The sequence below is a fragment of the Dendropsophus ebraccatus genome, chromosome 4 (assembly GCF_027789765.1).
Source record: "Dendropsophus ebraccatus isolate aDenEbr1 chromosome 4, aDenEbr1.pat, whole genome shotgun sequence".
Lineage (NCBI taxonomy): Eukaryota > Metazoa > Chordata > Amphibia > Anura > Hylidae > Dendropsophus > Dendropsophus ebraccatus.
The window spans coordinates 82,845,236-82,871,948 of NC_091457.1; the positions used below are offsets into that span (position 1 = coordinate 82,845,236).

General features: G+C 42.8%; 1 protein-coding gene across 1 annotated transcript in view; it reads left to right on the forward strand.

Annotated features, from left to right (window-relative positions):
- Nucleotides 1–26,713, forward strand: part of GARRE1 (granule associated Rac and RHOG effector 1) — a 94,345-nt gene that overhangs the window by 43,735 nt on the left and 23,897 nt on the right. The window contains exons 3-7 of the mRNA XM_069966168.1: nt 15,691–15,876; nt 22,556–22,696; nt 22,843–22,938; nt 25,377–25,538; nt 25,622–25,780. Of these exons, the coding sequence (XP_069822269.1) occupies nt 15,691–15,876; nt 22,556–22,696; nt 22,843–22,938; nt 25,377–25,538; nt 25,622–25,780 (744 nt within the window). The remainder of the gene's footprint in view (nt 1–15,690; nt 15,877–22,555; nt 22,697–22,842; nt 22,939–25,376; nt 25,539–25,621; nt 25,781–26,713) is intronic.

The window sequence follows — 26,713 nt, forward strand, 5'->3', positions numbered from 1 at the left end:
CAATCACCTATCTGCCTCCCTTCCCTGCCTTTTCCCCCCTCCACCCCCCAGCAGGAAGTGTCCTTACTCACACAGACCTGATTACTGTCGTCACTGTCACCAGGCAGCTCCTTCTTGTGAGGATGAGTCATCAGCAGGAGGGCTGCTCTAGGTCCTGTTACACCAGCCTCCCCCTCCCCCTCCTTGTCAGCTTATCTTCTCTAGTGACATGACTCCTTCACTGAGTCCATGGCAGCAGGAGAGAGGGTATGAGGGGAGGGGGGAGAGAGCTGCCTATGTGCCGGAGTCAGTCTGAGGGAAGATAAGCAAGTGACATGTGACAAGTGATGGCTTGCAGTTGTTCAGCCAATGGGAGCTGAGCAAGCCTGTCACCTGACAAGGCAGGGGAGGGGGGGGGGCTAGTGTAACAGGAGAAGGAGCTGAGAGAAGAGCTTGGTGATGGAGACAACAGTAATCAGGTCTGTGTGAGTCAGGACACTTCCTGCTGGGGGGTGGAGGGGGGAAAAGACAGGGAAGGGAGGCAGATAGGTGATTGAAGCAAATTACAGAGTTATATAACTTTGTAATGTGCTTCAAATACTGGGAAAAAGTTTTTCATGGCACTTGTCCTTTAATACGTTGCCTGTAATCTTGCTGACTTGAGGAACATAGAAATATAATCAAACAGCAAACCCCCCCCCCCTAAATTGGTTTTTAATTCAACCATGCAAAAAGAATTTTTTTTGTTTGACATATAATATGAAAAAATTTACTGTGCCATTACAAAGTACCATTGGTGTCAAAAAAGGTGGAAAAAAAGAAAGCAGTATGGCTTTTTAAACATGAGGAGGGAAAAACGAAAGTGCAAAACAAAAATTGTCTTCTAAATAACCCTTTCTGGACCGGGCTAATCTTTGTTTTTGCGTTTTCGTTTTTTCCTCCTTGTGCTTAAAAGGCCATAGCGCTTGCATTTTTACACCTACAGACCCACATGAGTCCTTATTTGACAGCCTGAATTTTTGCATAAAATATGCTGCCAAACCAGAAAAAAATTATATGCGCGGTGAAATTGAAAAAAAACCCCACTCAATTATTTTTCTTTGGGGGGCTTTGTTTTTACCCCGTGTGTCCTATGGAAAAACTGACATTTATATATGTTCCTCAAGTCGGTACGATTAAAATGATATGTAACATGTATAACTTTTTTATTAATTGATGGCTCATAAAAAATTCAAACCATTGTTAACAAATGTGGCGATGTCCCCACTAAACACCAGGGATAAGGCTGCAGTAAGTCGTGAGATGTAGCTGTCAACTTTGACAGCTGCATCTGAAGACTTCATTAGCGGGCACGGCGATCGGACCGTGCCCGCTAATAGCCGCGGTCCCGGGCTACATGGCGCACCCGGGACCGCAGCGGTTCAAAGCGAGGATGTACAGTTATGCCCTCAGACGGGAAGGGGTTAAAGGGATTATCCAGTGTTTGGGTGTGTTTACACAGAGATTTATCTGCCAGATTTTTTAAGCCAAAGCCAGAAACAGACTATAAACAGAGAACAGGTCATAAAGGAAAGACTGCTCCATTGCTCACTGCTACTCCTGGGAACCATTCACCTGTGTTCTGATGGCTGTCTGGCAGGAACAGCCCAACTGGAACACAAATGGAAAAGATATCCAGCAGCTCGGTGTAGTCCAATCTATACATCTTTATCTGTATAAAAACACACTTCAAAATCTTCAGACAAACATGTTTCAGGTTTGCAGGCCCTTAGTCATCACTGAAACATGCGAGTCTGTAATAAGGAATTGGAGAGCATTGCTCCTGACTGTCCCACAAAACATTACATATGATCTGAATTAGGGCTGGGCGATATGGGCAAAAAATAAAATCTCGTTTTTTTTTTTTTGGGGGGGGGGGGGGGATTCTCTATTTTAAATCTAAATTTTTTTTTTAATTTCTCCCCCCCCCCCCCCCAATAAACATTTCTCTCCTTGCAGAGTCAGAAACTATTTTAAATGACGTTTGAGACAACTGTATTCCCCACTGTACCAGAGCTCCCCCTGTGCCCCCATGTAGTAGACAAGCCCCCTCTGAGCCCGATATAAGTAGCTTCGCCAAATATGTGCCACTCTGTGCCCCCATATAGTATAGGAGATCTTCTTTGTGCCACTATCTAGGTGGGGTGTAAAAGGGAAGGTGTAGTAGTACAGGGAAAGATAAGGGATGTAGTAGTAGTACAGGTACAGATGAGGGGTGTGTAGTAGTAGTACAAGAATAGATGGGGGGGGTTAGTACAGGAACAAATGAGGGGCAGGGATCGGAGGTTGCAGTGCAGACCCCCGATCCCGCTATACAGCTCCAGCACCCGCAGTGACACTATCCCCCAATCCTTCAGTCCCCGCAGCCTCTTCCGGGGACTTCATGTGCGGCCAGGGGGAGAAGCGCGTGTATTCGTCCTGCTATGGTGGCAGGTCAGTGGCGGGCACAGAGGACGCTGCTGGGCGCACTCCCTCCTCAGGCTGTGCTTCAGTAGCTGAAGGCCGCAACAAACAAAATTTTTGTTTAACACCAATATGATACAAATATAAACTAGAGATCCTGGCACAAAAACTGACGCCCCAACCACCCCTGTAGGTGGAAAAATAAAAGCCTAATGGCTCTTAGAAGGCGAGGAGGAATATTGCTTCAATTTGACCTGACACCCGTGCATCAATGAACTTTGGCATGAAGGGGTTGAACTGACAATGAACAGGTGCATCATCTGTGTGCCGTCCTTTTTTACTAAAGCTTTGCCTGGCTACCTCTAGGCAAGCTCCCTCAAAGTAGCTGTTTATTACCCTTCTGTCCGTTTTTTGCAGATTTGCAAAAATTGATACAAAGATGGGAGATGGGAGGTATCACTGATACAAAATTGATAGTTTCACCAAGATCCATATTTCTGAGGTCCCTAAAGAACAACTAATGTGTGGGTGAAACCTATCCTGTAATAATGAAATAACTGCAATGTTAAAAGTACTTTTAAATAAAAGCCGGATTCAAACCTAAAAGTTGCAGGAGGGTATTCTGAAGTAAAAGAATGATCCAGTGGCAGTCCAGGGTATTTCTTTATATGGCTCCTGGAGTCTGTCCTTGAATCGTGTGTTATCTGGGTTATTTTTACTTGTGTGGCTATTGATGGAGTGCAAGTATAAAAATAAAGCCTCTTTTACTGGGGATTATTTCTATTTTTTTTTTTAAATACACCCGGGTGATGCATATAAAATTAGACGTGACTCGTGCAAGGAATTATTCTGGTGCAATGTTTAGCAGCCAGTTAGCTCTCTGGTTCTGTGCTGTAAGAGGAATTATAAAGGGCAGGACTGCTGTGTTTGTTACATTGTTGGGCTCTTTGATGCCCCTATGTTGTCCTCTTGCCCTAATGGTTAAAGGGGTTATCCAGGCTTAGAAAAACATGACTGCTTTCTTCCAGAAACAGCACCACTCAATTTGGGTGTGTGTTTTTTTTTTTTTTTTACAGCTCCGCTCCGTTGAAGTGTATGGAGCTGAATTGCAATGACACACACAACCTGAGTAATGGGGCAGTGTCGTTTTTGCAAGGAAGTAGCTGTGCTTTGTCTGATACTGGAAAACCCCTTTAATACCAAGTTTAGGTGATATGAGATGTAGGAAAACTTCTCTACCCTTTGCTGTTTTGGAGCCAGGATGTATTACGGCTGGCTCCATGGAAGAACTTGAAGGCAAACCGTCTTTTCCTGACAAGAAACCCATGAGATTACTTTGTTTTTGGCTATAATTTCAGCATACCATCTATCAAAACCATGGCAACCAATTTTTCATTTTTTTTTTTTCAGTGTATTTAGTTTTTTTTTAAAAGCTAGACTGGATGCTAAGTGTAACATGGACGCCCTGGGGGAGATTTATCAAAGGGTGTAAAATTTAGACAGGTGCAAACTGCCCACAGCAACCAATCACAGCTCAGCTTCCAGCTCTGGTGAAAGGAAAGAGGAGCTGTGATTGGCTGCTGTGGGCAGTTTGCACCAGTCTAAATTTTACACCTTTTGATAAATCTCCCCCCCTATGTTGACCTCATGTACACATTTTTATTTAACCCTAATAATTTTATGTAACTGTATAATTAACATTTCTTCAACAATTCTATAGACTTTATTTCGTTTTCTCATTACTATGAAAATGGTGGTTTGCTGACAACGCCAACACAGCTGCAGAGCAGATAGTGGCATGATAACAAGTCAGACTCCTCTGTCTGGACTTCTGTGGGAGGGATCCCTCACAGTTGCCAGGGAGGGGGTGGATAGCAGCTACATCTGCTTACCTGCCTGGCTCCAGCGCTGCCTCCCGCACCCCACTACTGTGGTCTTTGGCTGCTTCCTGGTTTAAGATGGGACTAGAGAAGTGATGTTTCAGGCCCGCTCAGCCATTCAGCAGAGGAGGCAGAACACAGCTACAGCCACTTCACCCCACTCCCCGGCGATTGTGGGAAAAAGGGTCCTGTCCGGAGTACTCCTTTAAGGGGAGCCCCTGAAGTATATTTCCATACCTGAGGAAACCCTTTAGAGATTGTGGGTGTAGGGGCAGGTAAAGCATTGCTATCATTTACTTATATATGTTTATAGTTTTTCAATGCATCAGTGAGCAGACTTTGCCTTCCATTCAGAGACCGGAAGATCTTACAAAGAAGGAATATTAAAAAGCTTAGCAACTTGTCATTATTATATACCATGCTAATTCTAAATGGCAATAAAATAATGCTATGATCTATAAATATTAGTCCCTTATTTTATTTACAATCCAACGTAGAACACATATCAGATGTTGAAGGTGAGATTTTACCTTATGTAAAAAAAACAAAAAAAAGAAAAAAAAACTCATTTAGAACTTTAATGACAGCAATGCATCTAAAAAAAAAAGTTGGGACAAGGGCAACAAAAGGCTGGAAACGTGGTACACAATTAAAAAATGGAGCAACTGAGTCACATGACTAGGCATAAAAAGAGCGTGTTGGAAAGGCAGTCTTTTAGCAAAGATTGTGGAAGATTAGCAAAAATTGTGGCATTTTTTAGAAATACTTCCTTATTGTAAAATGATGAAGACTTAGAATATCACACCATCTAATGTACGGACTGTAAGATAGCTGATAGAGCCTCGGCGCTGGACTTGTAGAATGCACTCTCCGGTTCCAAATGTATTATTAAAATAACTTGTTTTATTGAGCAATGCGTTTCGGCGACGTGCTGCCGCCTTTATCAAGCTCAGAAAGCCGCTCACAGCAGAGTATTCCCATCTTCACATGGCTCAGGTGACTTGAGACGTCATGTTTCGAGCCCGCGATACGGGGCCCGCCACTGGAACTGGGGAGGTGAGTGGATGTCTTTTCTCTCAGCCACCTCCTCCCTGGCCAGATCCCAAAATAACCCTCCCTCGCTGGAGTACCCCTTTAAACTTGAAGCCTGTGCCAAACGGGAGTATCTGTGCCCTAACTTTGCACCACCCTTCCATCCCTCCTCTCCACCCTCTTCATCATTAGGAATGCCACTGAAACATTTTCTCCATGCTGAACATTGCACAGGTGCTTAACGATCCAGCCCATGTGCCGGGCTGCCACAGGTGGGGAATAGGAGGCAATCTTCCTGGAGCATTCCTAATGATGAAGAGGGTGGAGAGGAGGGACAGAAAGTTAGGGCACAGATACTCCCATTTAGCACGGGGCTTCAAGTTTAAAAGTATTTTTTTTAGGACAATAACTGCATCACCTACCGAACGGACCACAGGACAGATCTTTGATTAAAAGCAGCTATCTGATGGTACAAGTGGTTTGGGGGGGTCAGATTGTGTGTACAGAGTTGCTTTAAAGGGGAACTATCAGCAAGTTAAACAAGTTTATCCTGCTGATAGCTCCCTCTTGCACACGGGGTGCTGAGGATAAAAGTAGCTACAAACGGCCTTACCAGCCAGAGGACTACAGTAAAACTGCATGGGAACGGCTCTAATGGTGAAGGTAAGAGACATACCTTTTATCCTCAGTGCTATGTGCGTAATAGGGAGCAATCAGCAAGTTAGATTCCTCTAATCTGCTGATAGTTCCCCCTTAAGGCTGGGTTCACACTACGTATATTTCAGTCAGTATTGTGGTCCTCATATTGCAACCAAAACCAGGAGTGGATTGAAAACACAGAAAGGATCTGTTCACACAATGTTGAAATTGAGTGGATGGCCGCCATTTAATGGCAAATATTTGCTGTTATTTTAGAACAACGGCTGTTATATTGAAATAATGGCAGTTATTTACTGTTATATGGCGGCCATCCACTCAATTTCAACATTGTGTGAACAGATCCTTTCTGTGTTTTTAATCCACTCCTGGTTTTGGTTGCAATATGAGGACCACAATACTGACTGAAATATACGTAGTGTGAACCCAGCGTTAAGCTGTATTAAGCATAGAAGAAGCATGATCCAGAAACACTGCCTAATTCTTTGGGCCAATGTTCATTTGAAATGGACTAAAACAAATATTTTGTTTTCAGATGACTGACCACAAAATAGAAAATTTTTAATTTTTCTTTTTGGAAACCAATGAAGTCATGTCTGAAGGAGAGAGGGATCATCCCGTTTATTAGCACACAGTTTAAAAGCTTGCATCTCTCATGCTATGGGGTTGCATTAGTACCCATGGTATAGGCAGCTAACACATCTGGAACGGCATTGTCAATGCTGAACAGTATATAGAAGTTTTAGAACAAGGTATGCTCCTATCCAGCCAATGTCTTTCAGGGAAGGCCTTGCATATTTCAGCAAGACAATGCCAAACCACATAATGCATCCATCACAACAGACCATAAGTCCTTGTGCTGAACTAGCTGCCGTCCATACTTTTTACCAATAGAAAACATTTGGTACATTGTGATGCAAAAAATCCGGCAAAGAAAACTTTCTTCTCCCCGAACTACTCCAGCAACTGGTCTCAGTTCCCTGGTATGAAATATATATTGTGAATAATATGAGTCTGTGAGATTTGCTAATCATTTTGTTTTATTTACATTTTACACAGTGCCCAACTTGTGTAATTGTAGATGTTATTTGCATTAAAAGTAGATTAAATAACCAATTTGAAGGGATTGTCCAGAATTAGAAAAACATGACTGCTTCCTTGTAGAAACGGAACCACAGTTTTCCACTTTGCAAGCCTGCTGGATGGTTTGGAAAGGAGCATAAATAGGCACTGGCAGTAGTCATTGTGAGGTGTTTGAGACTAGCCTGCATGGTGCTTTACCACATATCGAATGCTGATGCAGGGTCAGTATAACATCAGAAGAATCCCCCTCCCCAATACTTCATCTTTTTCACATTATGTTCCTTCTGCTTCGAAATCTTGTTTCTTGGTAATTGGCAGCTCTTCAGTGACATTTGCTACTGTACCATGAGCTTTATTATACATTGAGTTGTATTTCGTGAAGTCCAGATGATGTGTGTGTGTGGATTTAGCAGTAAAATGATGATTCTTCAGGTTTGTACACGTGTCCTTGTGTTTCCTATAGTGCTATGGAATAAAAGCAAGTCTAAGTTTTTCCCAGTAACTCCCTCACTGTCTTAGCACAACAAACACTCCCATACTCTTCTCCGTCTAAACCATTTCCTCTCTGCTTTATCTTGACTAATCCAGACTTGCATTGTTTCTTCCCTACGGATACTTACATAAACCCAAAGTTTCCAAAACGAAGAAAAAAAAGTTTCCACTGCTCTGCGGACGTTTAAAGGGGCAGTCACCCAAAAAAATCTTGATTTTTGTGCCCTGAGCAATTTAGTTGTGGGTGCCCAATATACTAGTATAACTCCCAGACGTCCTGTTACACATACTGAATTGTTTAAAGTGATACTGTCGCCACCCCCTCTCTTACTCTGTGCTGGTCAGTGGGACCGTAGCGTCTATGGGGAATCTGAAGGGAGATCTGAGCACTGAGGCAGGGGTCTGATCGTTTGAATGAGATGTCAGTGTTCTGACAGCGCATTCACTCAGTAATACAAACCAGCACTGCAAAAGTGAAAGTGAAAACACACATACATACATACACATACATAAATAAACAAATAAGGTAAATAAATATAAATAAATAAAAATATACACATCCCCCCCTTTTTATAAATGATCCCCTATGAATAAAATACACATATTTGGTATTGCCGTGTATGTAATCAGTTACATTAATTATCCCGCCCAAATAATGCTGTAAAAAAACCCAAAAAAAACCTAACCAAAATGATTTTTTTTTAATCCCGCACCCTAAAAAATATAGAAAAAAAAAGCTATCACAATGTCACATGTACCCAAAACGTGTACCGCTAAAAACGTCAGCTTATGCCGCAAAAAAAAAGCGCCCTTACATAACTCCATTGGCAGTATGCAAGACACAAACATAGTTTATGGCATTTATACTATAAAAACTAACTACTATAAAAGCTATATAAAACGGATATCACTGTAATCGTACCGACCTGACAACGATAACTTGTCATATGTAACGAATATATATGTTTACCGATGGAAACGTAAACTGGTCTTACACAAATATTTTGGCACCACAAGGCCTCTGTGACATGGTATAATGGCTAAAAAAAAACCCTGAAAAGGCCCAAAAATTCACCAGGTCTCTGTCGTGTCTGGGGCCTGTGATTGAGTCAGGTGACGCACTGCGGCCGCATATGGGGGATTTCTAGAAACATTGGAATAAGCGGAATAAATATTGAGTTCCATTTCTCAGTATTTGCTGTGTTAGAGAAAAAACTTGGATTAAAATGGAATATCTGCCAAAAAAAATTAAAATAAATATTTTCCCTCCAACGCGATTAAATTTCTACGAAACACCTAAAGGGTTAATAAACTTATGAAATGTTACTTTGAATACTTTGAGGGGTGCAGTTTTTACAGTGGATGGATTTATGGGGGTAACTAACATACAGGCCCCACAAATCCACTTCAGAACTGAACTAAAATCAGAATTTGAAATTTTAAGTCAGATTCCACCTTTCATTCCTCACAGGCTCTTTGGAAAATTAAAGGTGAAATCTGATTGGTTGCTAGGGGCAACTGGGCCAGTTTCTACCATGTTTGATAAATCTCCCCCATTGTGTGCTAAAATTAGGTGTATTGTATGCTAAAATAACACAGATAAACTTTTAGGACTTGTCAAGTTAAACATTTTTGCAAATGCCCTCATTTAGTAAACTTGCCTCCTCCTGATATACTGCTCTTTCCCTTCCATTGTTGACAGTGTGTTTAGGTTACTGACCTATTTTACACAGGACTTGCTGCTTCTGGAGCACCTCTTACATAACTGTATGTTGGACTGTTACTTTGCTTATTTCTTCTGAAGATTTATGGATAAATTGATACATTAATGTTACCATTCTACTTGTCAAAGGGGTGTGACTACACAGTCTGACACTAGCAGCACAGTGTGTATGTAGGAATATACCCCCAGCTAATAATGGCCAGTGGACAATTTATTAACAAACTTTAACCCCTAGACGACCCTGGACGTAGGGTTACGTCATGGAAGTCTGTCCCCAGACGACCCATGACGTAACCTTACGTCCTGGGTGTTTCTCCCGCTATGAAGCGCGCTCCGGAGCGGAGCGTGCTTCATAGGAGGTGGGGGCCGGCTGCAGTGAGCAGCCGGGACCTCACCGGTAATGACACACTGCAGCGAACGTGCTGCCGCGTGTCATTAACCCCTTAAACGCCGTGATTGCGGCGCGACCGCTGCGTTTAAGTGTAAGTGACAGGGGGAGTCCCCTGTCACTTACCGATCGGGACCTGCGGGGGTCCCAATCGGTAAAATGGACTGCCGGAGGTCTCTCACCTGCCTCCGTGCGGTCTGATCGGCGATCTGCTGCATTAAGCCTGCACAGGCAGGCTCAATGAGCAGATCGCCGATAACACTGATCAATGCTATGCCTATGGCATAGCATTCATCAGTGTAGAAATCAAACTAGTGTATGTAAAAGTCCCCCAAAGGGACTTCAAATGTGTAAAAAAAAAAAAATCACCCCCCTTTCCCATTATATAAATAAAACATATAAAAATAAATAGATAAACATATAATATACCGTAGCGTGCGTAATTGTCCGATCTATTAAAATATAACAAGCGTCATTGTGAACGGTGTACACGAAAAGAGGGAAAAAAGTGCGCAGATTACCGATTTTATGTAACATTATATATTTAAAAAAATCAATAAAAAGTGATCAAAACGTCCGATCTTCACAAATATGGTATTAATAAAAACTAGAGATCATGGTGGAAAAGATGACGCCCCATACAGCCCCGTAGGTGAAAAAATAAAACCGTTATAAGCGTCACAATAGGCCCATTTTATTAATATTTAATTGCCAAAAAAAAGGATTTCATTTAAAAAAAATACATATATAACATTAGAGAATCTGTGTAACCTGCATATGGTTGTGTTCGGGCTGACCTAAAGAATAATAGTATCATGTTGCTGTTACCATATAGTGCATTACGTAGACACAGGAACCCCCCAAACGCTACCATATTGCATTCTTATTTACGATTTCACCTATTTATATCTTCATAAATAATATATTCGGGATTCCATCATACATGTTATGGTAAAATGAATGACGCCATTACAAAGTACAACTATTCCTGTAAAAAACAAGCACTTACATGGCTTGTAGATAGAAAACTGAGAGTGCTGGAGCTCTTAGAAGGGGAGGAGGGAAAAATGAAAACACTAAGATTAAAATTTGCGCGGTCCACTGGGTCATTTTGGGCCTGGCCCTCAAAGGGTTAAAGGAGTTCTCCGGGATTTTTCGATAAACTAGTATTGCATTGACCTCTGTGGATGCTGTATATTCTACATACACTTCTATTTTTTTATTGTGTTCTCAGTCAGTCACATGACCACTGTGCCTGTGGTTTGTTTGTTTTTTGGCACCAGGTGGGTGGAGTTATGCAGTGATTTAACCCCACCCCTGTAGCAGGAGCTAGCATCTGAGCCCAGTAGAAACTGCAGCAGTAAGGGCAGCATTATATGGAGGAGACCAGCTATGTTCTGGGAAACAGTTGCCCATAGCAACCAGTCAGATTCCAGGTGTCATTTTTAGAGGCCTTTTTAATAATTAAAGAAGCAATCTGATTGGTTGCTATGGGCAACTGTTTCCCTGTTCCTCTGCACAAGCGTTAATAAATTTTCCCCTATATTGTTATTATTTTACTGTAAAGCTTCTTACTTCATAAATGTATTTACTAAAACAGAAATGACCGGGGATTGTACACGTCTTTTGTAATGTATTAGTCTTGGGTTCTGTCATCGGTTCTAAAGAACAGTGTTTCCTCTGTATTTTATTTAGAATTTCCAGCTTTGTTTGGAGTTGTACACACAAGAAGAGCTGCTCAATTTCTTCAATTTTTATTTTCTTGACTGTTTAATAATCATATTCCACTGAAACCTTGATAAAGAGCTGGTGTTCACCTTGCTGTTAACAGTCTCCCCCCACAGCCATTGGAAGTGTATAGTCAAATAACAAAAAACTAATACATAGTAAATGGGAGAGCGTTAGATTACAATGTACAGCAGTGTTCCCCAACTCTAGTCCTCAAGGACCACTAAGGATGGACTACAGTTATGGTACCTGAGAGATACTAAGAAAATCCTCCAAACATGACCTGTTGGTGGTCCTTGAGGACTAGCGTTAGGGAACACTGATGTAGAGAAAGCATTTGTGGCAAAGTTTTCACAGCATTGTAATTTAATATGGTTCTATTGCTCCCTGTGCCATCTGCTTCTCAAACACACATTGGTGTTGGTCACAGTAGCCCCATGTGTTTCCCTTGTGATCCTGCCGATCCTTCATTCATGTGTTTTAATACTGCTTACACAAGACATGACGTTTTGTTGTTTGAAAGGCCGTGTATTGCCGTGTTAAAGCAGACGTCAGGGGACTAAAATAGAATTTTTATTTCCTCCCCATGTGAAGCCAGCTGTGTTGTAAGGGACGCTGGCGCTCTGCAGAGTCTTTGTCTGCACATGTCAATAGGGAAAAAAAACTCTTTGCCAGTTACAGATCTCAATTTCCCGTTTTAAACTTTTCCCCCTTATTTTGCTCTTCTGGATACGTCTAGAGGAGCAATATCGTTCGTATTCGGCCCGTGGAATAGAGTGCAACGATCAGCCAACATCGTTCATGTCGGCTGATCGTTGCAGTCGCTTGTTTTTCAACATGTTGAAAAACAAGCGACTGATATAGCAGCGATCTGCTGCCGTCGCTCCGTTGAATAGGAGCATCGGCAGCAGGGGCTGCTATATCCTATGGGCTGCCCGGACGATCAGCGATCCCCCGGGCAGCCCCCCCCAGCAGCTCCCCGCCGCCCCCTCCCGCACTCACCCGCTCGCTGACGCCGCGTTGAATAGCGGCGGCAGCGAGCGGGGAACGAGGAGCAAACGAGCGCTAATAGCGCTCGTTTGCTCCTCCAAACGACTCGTGTAATAGGGGCATTACTGCATATGTATAAAATCCTCTTCTACAGTTCTTAGAACTTAAGATCTAAATCACACACACCAGTTTGCATGAATTTAATGTTTTTTTTGTTTTGTTTTAACATTCCAGACATACATTTAAAATGGAAAAAAAGACAAAACAGCTGTGAGGGTAGACATCCACCTGTTGTGGTGACATCTAGTAGGGTTACAGTTGTATCCAGTGACCTGTATATCAGATTTTACAAGTCATGCTACGGTATAGGAGCCTAGATCTAGTTAGTTTGCCATTCAGGTCTATACTATACAAGCAAGAGCTGCAATATCGCACAGATTTTTAGGCTGCTTTTACACCATGATTGGCAGTTCTAATGCTACGTTTACACGGAGCGATAATTCGCCCGATTGTACGATAAACGATTTCGAAGTAACAATTTTTTTTTATAATGATCAGTGTTTAGATGGAACGATACATCGTACAGAAAATTTGTTTTGCGATCCCTTAAGCCTATCTCGCACATAGGTAAAATCAGTGAATGACTGTTTACACTGAACGATCTGCGAATTTTTTGCGAACGACTATTTAAGAACATGTTCAAAGATCAAAATGAACGATTTCTCGCTCATCGTTCACACGTGTGATTATCGTTCGAATTCGATCGTTATCGTGCAAATTCGCACAATAATAGTTTAGTGTAAACGCGGCATAAATCACAGATCTATCGTCAACCTCTCAAAATTGGGTGCCCATACATCTGCATGGACAGGCACAGACATAATTTACTTTTACGCCCTGAATGTAGTATGTATGTAAGTGTATGTGTGTGTGTGTGTCATCTTGCCTGGGCTGTTTTTAAAGGGACTTTACCATCAGGCCTGGGCTGAAGCACTGGAGGTGGGCTGACCCACCCCCAGTGGGAGGAAACCTCCACCCCTCTATGACACTGCTCAATTAGAGTCAATGGAGCTGTATCATAGAGGGGAGAGGGTTTCCTCCCACTGGGGGTGGGTCAGCCCACCTCCAGTGCTTCAGCCCAGGCCTGAGAGTGCCAGAGATTTGTAATTCACTTCTATTAAAAAAACGTAAGTCTTCCAGTACTTATCCGCTGCTGTGTGTCCAGCAGGAAGTGGTGTTTTCTTTCCTGTCTGACCCAGTGCTCTCTGTTGCCTCCTCTGTCCATGTCAGGAACTGTCCAAAGCAGGAGCAAATCCCCATAGAAAACCTCTCCTGCTCTCCAGACTGGAAATAATACAACTTCCTGTTGGGCATACAGCAGCTGATAAGTACTGGAAGGCTTGAGATTTTTTAATAGAAGTAAATTACAAATCTCTGGCACTTCATGGTAGCAGTTGATTTGAAAGAAAAATTTTTTGGGTGGACTACCCCTTTAACAGCATTTAGTGATCTGCTAAAGCAATCCAAGCAGTCTCCTTGAGATGAATGTGAAACATTACTGAGCGTACTTTTGAAGAGCTCATTCCTCAGGGATCTGCTATTGTCTTTATGCTGGTGCTATCTATCTACTGCTCTATCTACCGTAAAGGTGGCAATACTCCTTCATTAACTGATGGCCAAACGATTTGTCAGTTATATGTTCACCCCATACACAGGAAAGTTCAGTATGGCCGAGCGTTCCTGTGTACTCAGTAGGGAGGGTTAAGCCTCAGCCAGAGATTTTGGCTGCAGCTTATCTCTCTGAAAACAAAGGGCAGTGGTTTTCCATCACACCTGACCCCTATCACCACCAACATCATCTGTCGCTGATTGTTCGGGAGAGACTCATACTACATATGCTGATGGTCAAACCCATCTTAATGGTGTACAGATCACTTTACAGCAACCTCCTGTCGCCACAAACAAAACAGGAAGTCTCTGCTTAGTTTTAGACCTAGTGATGAGCATGAAAACTGACAGATTTCAAGGTTATTTTATAATATAGACAGTAAAAGTTACAAAAGCATCACAAAAAATGTTTAACATATAAACTAGATTAAAACCATAGCTTATTATGTGATGACACATTCCCTTCAACGTTCATACAAATTCTACTGCCGACCAATATGGATTCCAAGCTATAGTGGTTGTCACTCTACAGTTTTCTGATCTGCGTAGTTGCAACGTTCATATATTGTTAATTTGTAGTGTGATTTCTACACAGTACAACACTTGGTTGTAGTTTTAAAAGCACTAAAAGCAGCAAAAATTCATGCAGATCTTAGGGCATGTTTTACATTCCCAAATTGCTGCATTTGAGATAAATTGATGCACAGAATGAAATCTTCATGTAATATTTGTGGAATTCATTGTGGATTTGCTGAGAAATCTTGTAGGAAAAGGCAGCAGTGTGTACACTCAAAATAAATTTACTGTATATGTGTGTTGGTAGGTATATAAGGCAATGGAGGAAGCAAAGAATTCTGTGTGGATAGTCAGCTTGGGCTCCTAGAGCAGCATAGTGGTCACCCAGCATTCCCAGAAACAGCTGTATAAATCCTAAAGTAAATACATTTTTAGAAATTTACGCATTCAAATTACATTTTCATGTTTTAATAGTTTTTATTTTTTTATTTTTTGAGGTATCTTTTTTTTCTAACTGCATTTATATATCATAAAATAATCCTGGAATTCTTAAAGGGTGTTGTTCACCAAAAGTTTTTCTTTTTCTATGCAATCAACTGGTGCCAGAAAGAGCCAGAGATTTGTGTTTTACTTCTGTTAATAAATCTCAAGTCTTCCAATACTTTTTAGCTGCTGGATGTCCTACAGGAAGTTGTATTCTTTCCCATCTGGAGAGCAGGGGAAATTTTCTATGGGAATTTGCAAATGCTCTGGTCAGTTCCTGACATGGACAGATGTGGCAGCAGAGAGCACTGTGTTAGACTGGAGAGAATACATCACTTCCTGCAAAACATACGGCAGCTAATAAGTACTGAAAAACATGAGATTTTTTTTTCACAATTTCCATCATGCCTGGACAGCCAAAGCATTGTGGGAATTGTGGTTTTCCAATAGCTCATGCTTAAAAAAGAACATATTACGTTATCTGTCTCTAATCGGTAAAGAAAATGTATAGTTACGCGATTTCCTTTATTGTTGTGACTCAGAGACTTATCTTCTGGTGATATTGTGCTTCTAGGTTTGGCATAGTTTATACAAATCACCTGTAACCTGTATTCTTCTCTTCCCCACAGGTGCTTGGTCGCTGTTTCTTGACTGTGATGCAGGTTCATTTTCAGTTCTTGTCCCAGGCGTTGCAGAAAGTGCAGCCTTTTGCTGAAGCGATCGCACAAGAGCGCAAGAACGCTCCTGGATCTAGTGAGCTGAGCCCTATTAGAGAGCTGGATGACGCTGTGAGGACTTGGCGAGGAGCTACTGAGGTGAGAAACCATAAACCATCCTCTCTCTACGCTCACCAGCAGTCCCTGAGCTACAGGATTTGTGACTGACTACAATAGTCTAGGAGCCGTGACACATGGAGAGTGATGACATCATCCTGCCCTATAGTCATACTTGACTCATATGGCACGAGAATAAACCACTTTGTAAAATAAACTTTAAGGTTGTGGTGTGGGAATCTTACTCCTCTTATCGGTCTTTATAGTCTAATCTGACACCAAATGAAAGGGAAAGGACCCTGTTCTAGTGAACGTGGGAGATACTGCTCAGTGAACAGTCAGTGGAAAATATGTAGGCGCCTGAGCACAGCCGATATAATGCAGGACATGGGAAGCATCTCAAGACCTTTTGTTTTTTTTGTTGTCAGTCCTTTGAAGAGAGATGGAACAAACACAGCTGAATCCGTGTTTAGGGTTTGCCTCTTTCTGCTTAGTACTAGTCACTGATAACTATATGGGATTATATGATTATCAGCCTTGTGTAACGAAAGCCATAGCCAAACTGATCAAGGTCAGACATGATGCTTGCCTTTTTTTTGTGTGTGTGTGTGTGCGTTTTTTTAGCTTTAGACTTAAATCCCCCTCCTGTAAAACTGTATGGTTTTGACTCTCATTAATTTCTATGGAGATAGGCTGTGCACGTCAGGGACCATGTGTCATGGTAGAAATATGCATCTGACCAACAACTCATTCACAAGGGAAGTCAGACAAACCCTTTAATTCCTGTCTAAGTTGGTTGTTTCCTCTGCTTACTGGCTTCTTTACCCTTAAAGGACAAGTGCCATGAAAAACTTTTTCACAGTAATTGAAGCACATTACAAAGTTATATAACTGTGTAATATGCTTCAATCACCTATCTGCCTCCCTTCCCTGTCTTTTCCCCCCTCCACCCCCCACCAGGAAGTGTCCTGACTTACACAGACCTGATTACTGTCTTCACCTTCACCAAGCTCTTCTCTCAGCTCCTTCTCCTGTTACACTAGCCTCCCCCTCCCCTGCCTTGTCAGGTGACTCAGCTTGGTCAGCTTATCTTCTCTAGTGACATGACTCCTTCACTGAGTCCAGGGCAGCAGGAGAGAGGGTATGAGGGGAGGGGGGAGAGAGCTGCCTATGTGCCGGAGTCAGTTTGAGGGAAGATAAGCAAGTGAGATGTGACAAGTGATGGCTTGCAGTTGTTCAGCCAATGGGAGCTGAGCAAGCCTGTCATCTGACAAGGCAGAGGAGGGGGGAGGCTAGTGTAACATAAGAAGGAGCTGAGAGAAGAGCTTGGTGACGGTGACTGACGACAGTCATTAGGTCTGTGTGAGTCAGGACACTTCCTGGTGGGGGGTGGAGGAGGGAAAAGACAGAGAAGGGAGGCAGATAGGTTATAACTTTGTAATGTGCTTCAATTACTGGGGAAAAGGTTTTCACGGCACTTGTCCTTTAACCTGACAGTAGTATTTTGGTTGTGCAGCAGCATGACAAGAGTTACTCTTTGGCGGCTTCATTCCAGGCTGCTGTATTATCAGATTTTTATGTAAAAAATGTATGTAGAGAACCCTTTTTACTGAGTGCTTTTTAAACCCTTTGTGACAATAATCTAGAGTCCCATTCTATAGATGTCACTGGTGTCTGCTGTATTCTTCAGTCCTGTTTATGTTGTAATGTTCATGGCTCAGGCCTGCTATTATATCATTATGGGAAGTGTGTAATTAAGTGTATTATGCCTGCTCCATGCTGTAAGAAGTGTCCCAGGGGCCGCATGTTCAGCATCTCCGTTGGGCCTGTGCGGCAGAGGCTGATAGGACTCTGTTACCTCTGCCGATGAGACCTCCCTGTCTGCAGTGTCAGGAGGTGGCTCGTTCTTTTTGTTCTGCTCTGTGTGGAGCTTTGTGTATTGTTTGCAGGGGGACACATTTGTCCACTTAGTGACCTTTTTTCTAATTGGAGCATTTGTGTTATGTGGGAGAAAGTGGTGGTGCCAGCACGGGTGATGGCAGGCTGCTCTCAATAATGTATCTGTCTTCTCACACTAGTTTATTTTTAGAACACATATGTGACAGGGAACTCCTATTCTTGTATAAGGCTTACAAATGAGAAGTTGGAAATACTAAAAGTTTTCCTTTTTATTAGTGTAAATGGCTTTTTGAGCCCCAGTTCCCCTGAAGCTGGATACAAACAATATATACCTGTACAATATAAACCTGCATAACCTCTCCCTTCCTGTATTGGATTTATCAGCCCAGTCTACACCTTGGAGCTCTGTACCCCGTGAAAATGATCCTAAACCTTGCAAAATGTTCTAGGCCTAGCGCTAGATTACTGCTCTGCAGCTTTGCAGTTGTAACTCTAGCTGCTGTGAAACTATAACTCCCATCATGCCCTCAAGATGTGCAGGCCTTGTGTTCTGTGCATTATTTATAGGAATCACCTCCATTTATATTTGCTGCAACAGTCCTGGAGAGAGCGAGAGAGATACTAGTGTGGACAGTCTAGACCGTACAGGCATTAAAGGGATAGTGCGGCGGTAAAGAATTATTCACAGAATAACACACATTACAAAGTTATACAACTTTTGTAATGTATGTTATGTCTGTGAATGGCCCCCTTCCCCGTGTCCCACCACCCCCACCCGTGTACCCGGAAGTGTGGTGCGCTATACATACCTGTCACGTGCCGACTCGTCTCCGATCTTCAGTCTGCAATGTCGTCTTCGGACGTCCGGGCCGAATCCCTCTGAGCGTCCTGAGTGCCGGCCGCCCTCTTCAGCGTCATCAGCTGCAAAGCCGCGATTGGCTGAGCATAACTATGCTCAGCCAATCGCGGCTGAGCATCTGATGACGCTGAAGAGGGCGGCCGGCACTCAGGAAGCTCGGAGGGATTCGGCCCGGCCGTCCGAAGACGGCATCGCAGACTGAAGATCGGAGAAGAGTCAGCGCGTGACAGGTATGTATAGCGCACCACACTTCCGGGTACACGGGTGGGGGAGGTGGGACACGGGGCCATTCACAGACATAACATACATTACAAAGTTGTATAACTTTGTAATGTGTGTTATTCTGTCAATAATTCTTTACCGCCGCACTACCCCTTTAAAAGGAATTCTGTTACAAATTGCAAGTTTAGTTGTAGTTGATCAACATTGTGGAAGCCATAGCATAACATGTTCATGTAATTTTAGTGGTGGGGGGAAGGGGGCAGTGGGAACAGCTCTACAGAGCATGGACATATTGGAATGTACTTCAGTTTGTGGTTTAGATAAGTAATTCCATATGAGCCTGAAATCTGATCACATTCCACCTTATTGTCCTACTGTATTATTGGAATTGGTCCTATTTGTAAAAGGCATGGATCCAATATCCTATCAAAGTATTAAACCATACACTGCTGTGTGTCACCTAAATATCTCTCGGCATGTGGGCCGTACATGATGATTGCAGCCAGAACCACTGCTAGACCAGAGAAGAGGCTGCGGATTGATAGGGAGGATCTTCATTCACACCACTGCCTCCCCCTGCAGCTACGTCATCTGTTTACTTCTAGGAGAACTGAAGTTTCTTGCCAGGCAAATTTCTTATGCACGGGGTTGCCTTCCACCTCCTCTACTATGCAAACCACACCTGATCCACGTGATCCTTTCTCCCATGTCCTTCTCTATTAACCTACAGTAACACTTGTCAGTACTGCTATGTGTAAGAACTCTGAACCTGGGATACACAGATTCATGTAAGAAAAGCCTGCAGGTTAATCTGCAAAACTAGGTCAGCAGCAGTGTAGAAGAGCTGCCTGCAGCAGCTGTTAAGCTACTACAAGTCCCAGCAGGATGTCGGAGCATGCTGGAAGTTGTCATTTTCTGGCCCTTCAATTGCAGACTTGTTCAACAAAATTCATAGAGATATCTCTAGGCCATCGAGACTGCAGTGATCAAGTCCGCTTTACATCTGAATTATACTTGTAAATGATCTGATGTGGTACATTCTCCTTGTCAGTGTCACTCAAATATTTACTGCAGCACCGTATAAACATAGAATATGCAAATCCCACTTTTCTAGGTTGTTCTCACTTGGTTTGGGCTGGACCCCCCTACCTGGTAATACCCATGGCTGCATGTAAATATTACGTGACATTCCCTGGTCAGATGATGTCACGTGTGCATCTTTCTGTGGTTCAGCCCCTCTTGGTAACTGCATATTAATACAGTAAATGCTTTACTTTACACACATTTATCTGACAGATTATTGAAGCAAAAGCCAGGAACAGACTATGAAGAAGAGCAGGTCATAAAGGAAAGACAGATTTCTCCTCTTTTCAAATTTATTCCTTGCTTTAGCTTTAAGGATCTGTTACATAAATCTGTGTTTGTAATAGGGCATTTAGGCCCAGTGTATGGTCTTACCGTGAAGAGACGCCACTGTTCCATAGTGACTGGTAGTCAAGTGACTCTGAGTACAGACTGTGGGGGAGATTTATCAAAGAGTGTAAAATTTAGACTGGTGCAAAGTGGCTACAGCAACCAATCACAGCTCAGCTTCCAGCTCTGGTGAAAGGAAAGAGGAGCTGTGATTGGTTGCTGTGGCCAGTTTGCACCAGTCTAAATTTTACACCCTTTGATAAATCTCCCCCTGTGTCTTCAGCCACATTGCTTCTGTGCAGTTGGGGGATCTAGACATAATTTTAAATAGCATCCTATAATGACATCCTTGTATTAAATGACCGCTGCAGGCCACAATAGGTGTAGGAAAGTAGTTGGTTTGGAAAGTTGGGACTTTAAAATCCAGGGCTGTGGAGTCAGAGTCTGAGTTGGAGTCTGAGCTAGCTTTGGCTGGAGTCGGACAAAATGTACCGTCTCCAGCTTTCAAAAAATCTTTAAAAAATGTAGAATTGAATTTTGATATGAATTTTACAAGTTTTGCTCTTGAATATATATTATGAGCAACAGTCTAATAGGACACTGTCCCTATTACATAAGGGTGGTCGGGGAATATATCAGTAATAGGACACTGGCCCTATTACATAAGGGTGGTCGGGGAATATATCAGTAATAGGACACTGGCCCTATTACATAAGGGTGGTCGGGGAATATATCAGTAATAGGACACTGGCCCTATTACATAAGGGTAGTCGGAGAATAGATCAGTAATAGGACACTGGCCCTATTACATAAGGGTGGTCGGGGAATATATCAGTAATAGGACACTGGCCCTATTACATAAGGGGGGTCGGGGAATATATCAGTAATAGGACACTGGCCCTATTACATAAGGGTGGTCGGGGAATATATCAGTAATAGGACACTGGCCCTATTACAGAAGGGTGGTCGGGGAATATATCAGTAATAGGACACTGGCCCTATTACAGAAGGGTGGTCATGGAAAAGTTGTCGGTCACTATTTGGCAGTTTGTTTCTGAGCTGGAAGAGTCCATTGTGTGGGGTGAGATCTGTGCTGTTCTCTTCTTGGATGTTGGATGACTGTATATGAGCAGTGTAATATGAAAATATCCTGTGTAATATAGAGGAGGAGGAGAAGACATAAGTAGTGTAGCAGTAACCTCTGTCCTCAGTGTGGTGTTTTCTCTCTGGGAGAAGATTGTGTTTTTCTTCAGTGTTCAATGGCTGCAGCTGTGTGTGTGTGCATGTGCACGCGCTATGGCTGCAGTAGGCTGTGTGTGTGCTATGCAACCCAAAACAAAGTCCTGCCTAAATAAATCTACGTGCAACCAAACCTATACACACAACCAAAGAAATTGCACAAATAATCTAGAATTATAACAAATTCTTTATTACCATATACATCATATACATAATATTAAAAACTCAAAATTTCCATGGGGAATGACAGATAACATTAAGGCCAGAGGGGGAGAAAGATCTCAGTGCGGTAAACCAACCATATATATATATATATATATATATATATATATATATATATATATATATATATATATATATATATATATATATATATATATATTATGCTAAAGTGCTATAGTGTAGTATGTGCCAATTACAACGCTGCCATCTGGTGGTCACTAATAGTAAAGTACAGGCAGTGATGTTGAACTAGAACACCCCAACATAGAAGTGGACAGCTAAACCAGTACTATATAATCTATAGAGGAAAACAGGTACGTAATTCCTGAGCTGGCCACCAACTAACAAAGGAGCGCCAAAAGTAAAACGCCATATACAATTGCAGTTCATATGTGACCACTTTCCAGCGTCCAGGCACCGCACACACACTGAGATCTTACCCCCGTCTGGCCCACAAGCCCGACACACGTTTCGCTCTCCATCAGGAGCTAGCTTGCCGCTTCCCCAACCAGTTCCGTCCGAGCGCCCTCCCCCCCCCCCACACACACACAAACACACGCACTCTGTATAGTCATACATTTTTCTTTTGTGTCCTCTATTGTGAATCTACTAAATACAAGTTTACGAGGCTGGTTGATAGCTAGAAGATTATTTGAGAAACGCATAGTACCAGTGCTATTCGCGCTGCAGATCTAATGCACACCTCTCATTGTACTAAATGGGCACCTGCTGGTTCACTCGGTGAGATACATATTGTATTCAGAGTTCACAAATTGCTGATCTGTGCAAACGTTATTTACAAGCAATGAAATATGCATGATCAAGGTGCTGCATTATTATAACATGCTTTTTCTGCTGATGTTAAAGGCCACAAGCCGCTTGCGAGAGAGAGGTTGTGATGGATCGCTGGCTGGGTTAGAAGTTCAGCAGCTTTTCTGCTCACAAAGCTTGGCCATTCCAGATCATCACCTCAAGGAACTTAACCTAAAGATCGACAGTACATTACAGGTAAGACCTTTTCTTCACTGCTCGAGGATCTGGAGATCTAACTGCATTGTTTTTCCTACATTTTTGGACATTAATTTCATTGTAATTCTGAGCCTTCCCACCAATGATTGCCTGTATTTTTATTCATATATTTGACTGTGTTACAGGCATATAGGATGGCCCTGGAAAGTTTAGGTCACTGTGAATATGCAATGAAGGCCGGCTTCCACCTCAATCCCAAGGCTATTGAAGAATGTCTGAAGGTAAGCATTGTTACTAAGCTCGAAGTAAAACTGACAGCACGAATATGCAGATTACATAAGCATCGCAGTTACCTTTTAGCAGTGCTCTCTTCAAGCGACTCCGCCTCATGGCTTCCGCTTGAAATTTCCACTGGTATTCCGTATTGTGAACATACCCTTACAGCAGTAATATCCAATCCCATGTAGCAATGTGACTGCACTGGGGAGCCATGTTTATTCTTTTTGTTTCTTAGCCACTACAGTCATGGCCAAACTTTTTGAGAATGACACAAATATTATATTATTATATTTTCACATGATCTGCTGCCCTCTGGTTTGTGTGTTTTTATCACATACAGAAATATAATTGCAATCATATTATGAGTAACAAAAGCTTATATTGACAGTTAGAATGAGTTAATGCAGCAAGTCAATATTTGCAGTGTTGACCCTTCTTCTTCAGGACCTCTGCAATTCTCCCTGGCATGCTTTCAATCAACTTCTGGACCAAATCCTGACTGATAGCAGTCCATTCTTGCACAATCAATGCTTGCATTTTGTCAGAATTTGTTGGTTTTTGTTTGTCCACCCGTCTCTTGATGATTGACCACACGTTCTCAATGTGATTAAGATCTGGGGAGTTTCCAGGCCATGGACCCAAAATCTCTGTTTGTTCCCTGAGCCATTTAGTTATTACCTTTGCTTTATGGCAAGGTGCTGGAAAAGGCATTGCTGATCACCAAACTGCTCTTGGACGGTTGGGAGAAGTTGCTCTTGGAGGACATTCTGGTACCATTCTTTATTCATGGCTGTGTTTTTAGGCAAGACTGTGAGAGAGCCTTGGCTGAGAAGCAACCCCACACATGAATGGTTTCAGGATGCTTTAGAGTTGGCATGAGACAAGACTGGTGGTAGCGCTCACCTCGTCTTCTCCGAATTAGCTGTTTTCCAGATGTCCCAAACAATCGGAAAGGGGATTCATCAGAGAAAATGACTTTACCCCAGTCCTCAGCAGTCCACTCCCTGTACCTTTTGCAGAATATCAGTCTGTCCCTGATGTTTTTTTCTGGAGAGAAGTGGCTTCTTTGCTGCCCTCCTTGAGACCAGGCCTTGCTCCAAGAGTCTTCGCCTCACAGTGGCACAGATGCACTCCCACCTGCCTGCTGCCATTCCTGAGCAAGCTCTGCACTGCTGGTAGCCTGATCCCGCAGCTGAAACACTTTTAAGGGACTGCCCTGGCGCTTGCCGGTCTTTCTTGGGTGCCCTGGAGCCTTTTTGGCAACAATGGAACCTCTCTCCTTAAATTTCTTGATGATGCGATAGATTGTTGACTGAGGTGCAATCTTTCTAGCTGCGATACTCTTCCCTGTTAGGCCGTTTTTGTGCAGTGCAATGATGACTGCATGTGTTTCTTTAGAGATAACCATGGTTAACAGAAGAGAGACAATGATGCCAAGCACCAGCCTCCTTTTAAAGTGTCCAGTGGTGTCATTCTTAATCATTGACAGATTGATCTCCAGCCCTGTCCTCATCAACACCCACACCTGTGTTATTGGAGCAATCACTGAAACAATGTTAGCTGGTCCTTTTAAGGCAGGGCTGCAATGATGTTGAAATGTGTTTTGGGGAATAAAGTTCATTTTCTAGGCAAATATTGACTTTGCAAGTAATTGCTGTTAAGCTGATCACTCTTTATAACATTCTGAAGTATATGCAAATTGACATTTTAAAAACTGAAGCAGTACACTTTGTAAAAATTTATATTTGTATCATTCTCAAAACTTTTGGCCATGACTGTACATTTCAGTGGCAGATTGTCATAGCATTCTTAGGTAAAAGGAGGTTGTATCTTTTGCGGGTTAATTCCCTTGTAGTGCTTACTCTGCCCTCAGTTACATCCTTGGGCCATGTTCACACAACGTATGTTTTACATAAATCACAACAAATTGCAACAACGGGCGTGATTTATGCAAAACATATGTTGCATTCGAACGAATGGAATCCCGGCCGGAGCGTATACACAGAGTATACGCTCCAGCCAGGATTCCATCTGGCCACACAAAAAACTGACATGTCAGTTTTCTGCGGCCACTATTCATTGAATAGTGACTGCACAGACATGTCAGTTCACACAATGGAGCATGCGCTTCCAGCCGCACCCTACATTCTGTGCAGCGGTGAATTGGGACCCTGTGAAGATCATCAGTCCGGCCGGGTCACAGAACGGCCAGTGTTATACTTAGTGTGAACATGGCCTTGGGCTGTGTGTGTATTGCATGGATGTATTCAGTTTTCTTGGGGATGTGAAGCGTTCTGTAGCTACTACATGCTATGACTAATTTATTACTATACCCTGAAATGTTTGCAAATATCCAAGTTTTCTAAAGTGGACATCTGCTTAAATAACATACTCTTGATTTAGAAAACCTGTTAGAAATTTGTCTTCATTTGTTCATCAGGGCTGCTGTAGTGATGCAGAGGCACAACAGGCAGGGAGAAGACAGACGCCACCTCAGCCAATACAGTGCGAGCTCCCGACCATACCCGTGCAGATTGGCCCCCACTTCCTGAAGGGAACATCATTCAATGAGTCCTCATCTGATAACCTGAAGTTGAAGACGGTAACTTACCCTGTTTCTACCTACGGTTAGGGGTCTGTGCTACCTGTTCCCTACTAACAGTGAATCTCTGCCCTGTTCTATAGCATGCAATGCTGCAGCTAATCAAAGAAGTTGATGCACATAATGGTATGAATGGCAGGGATGAAACTGCAGTGACGGAAATTCTCAATCAAGTGTGTCCTTCCACATGGCGTGGGGCATGTAAAACTGCCGTGCAGTTGCTCTTTGGCCAAGCTGGTCTGGTAAGTCTGCTTCAGTGTTCACATTCGGTAATACATGGATAACCAAGTTGTATTACTCTCTTCCATCTGTTCCCTCTCCTGTCTATAGGTTACCCTGAAAATAAGCCCTAGCCTGATTCTGCCAGTTTTTTAGATTAGACTTGAAATATAAGCCCTACTCCAAAAATAAGCCCTAGTTACTGTCAGCTCCTCCAGCGTTCGGTCGCGTGACGTCATGCAGACAGAGAATAGGCATACCGTAGCTCCCAACTGTCCTGGACAAGTGCCCCGCCACGCAGAGTCCAGCTCCATAATCCTGTCTCCTGCTTCATACGGGCCCTATTACACGGTGCAATAATCTGCCGATTCATCAGATTATTGCCCCATTTAATAAAGACAACGATCAGCCGATGACAATGATCATCGAGTGATCGTGTTTTTTGGTCCTTCCTAAAATTCGGCTGCTGACTGCGCATCACTACATATAATATCAATGCACTGATCGATGGCTGATGAATGTTTAAAGAAAATAATAAAGCTTATTTTTATCTGTCCATGCTCCCTAGTGCCTGCTAGAACTTTAGAGCCAGTCTTTGAAGTGACAGGCCGCTCCACCAATCACTGGCCAAGACAGGACACTGTCACAGGCCTATCACTTCAGAGTCTCGCAGCAGCTGCGGGGAGCGGGCAGTAGCCAGGTAGACATTGGGAAGCGGGCAGAAGCATCGGTTAGCTTGGACAAGTATGTGTAAGGTTTATTATTTTACACTAAAGGCAAGGGCTGCACAGACATAGCTAACAATGTCTGTGCAGCCCTTGCTGCACCATAGCCAAGCCGTGTAATAGGCCCAGTATAAGAAAGCTGATCTATCAGATCGGCGCACATTTACATTGGTGATCGGTGTAGTTCGGTCCTAAGGACAAATCTTGGAAGAGAGTTGCTCATCTCCTACT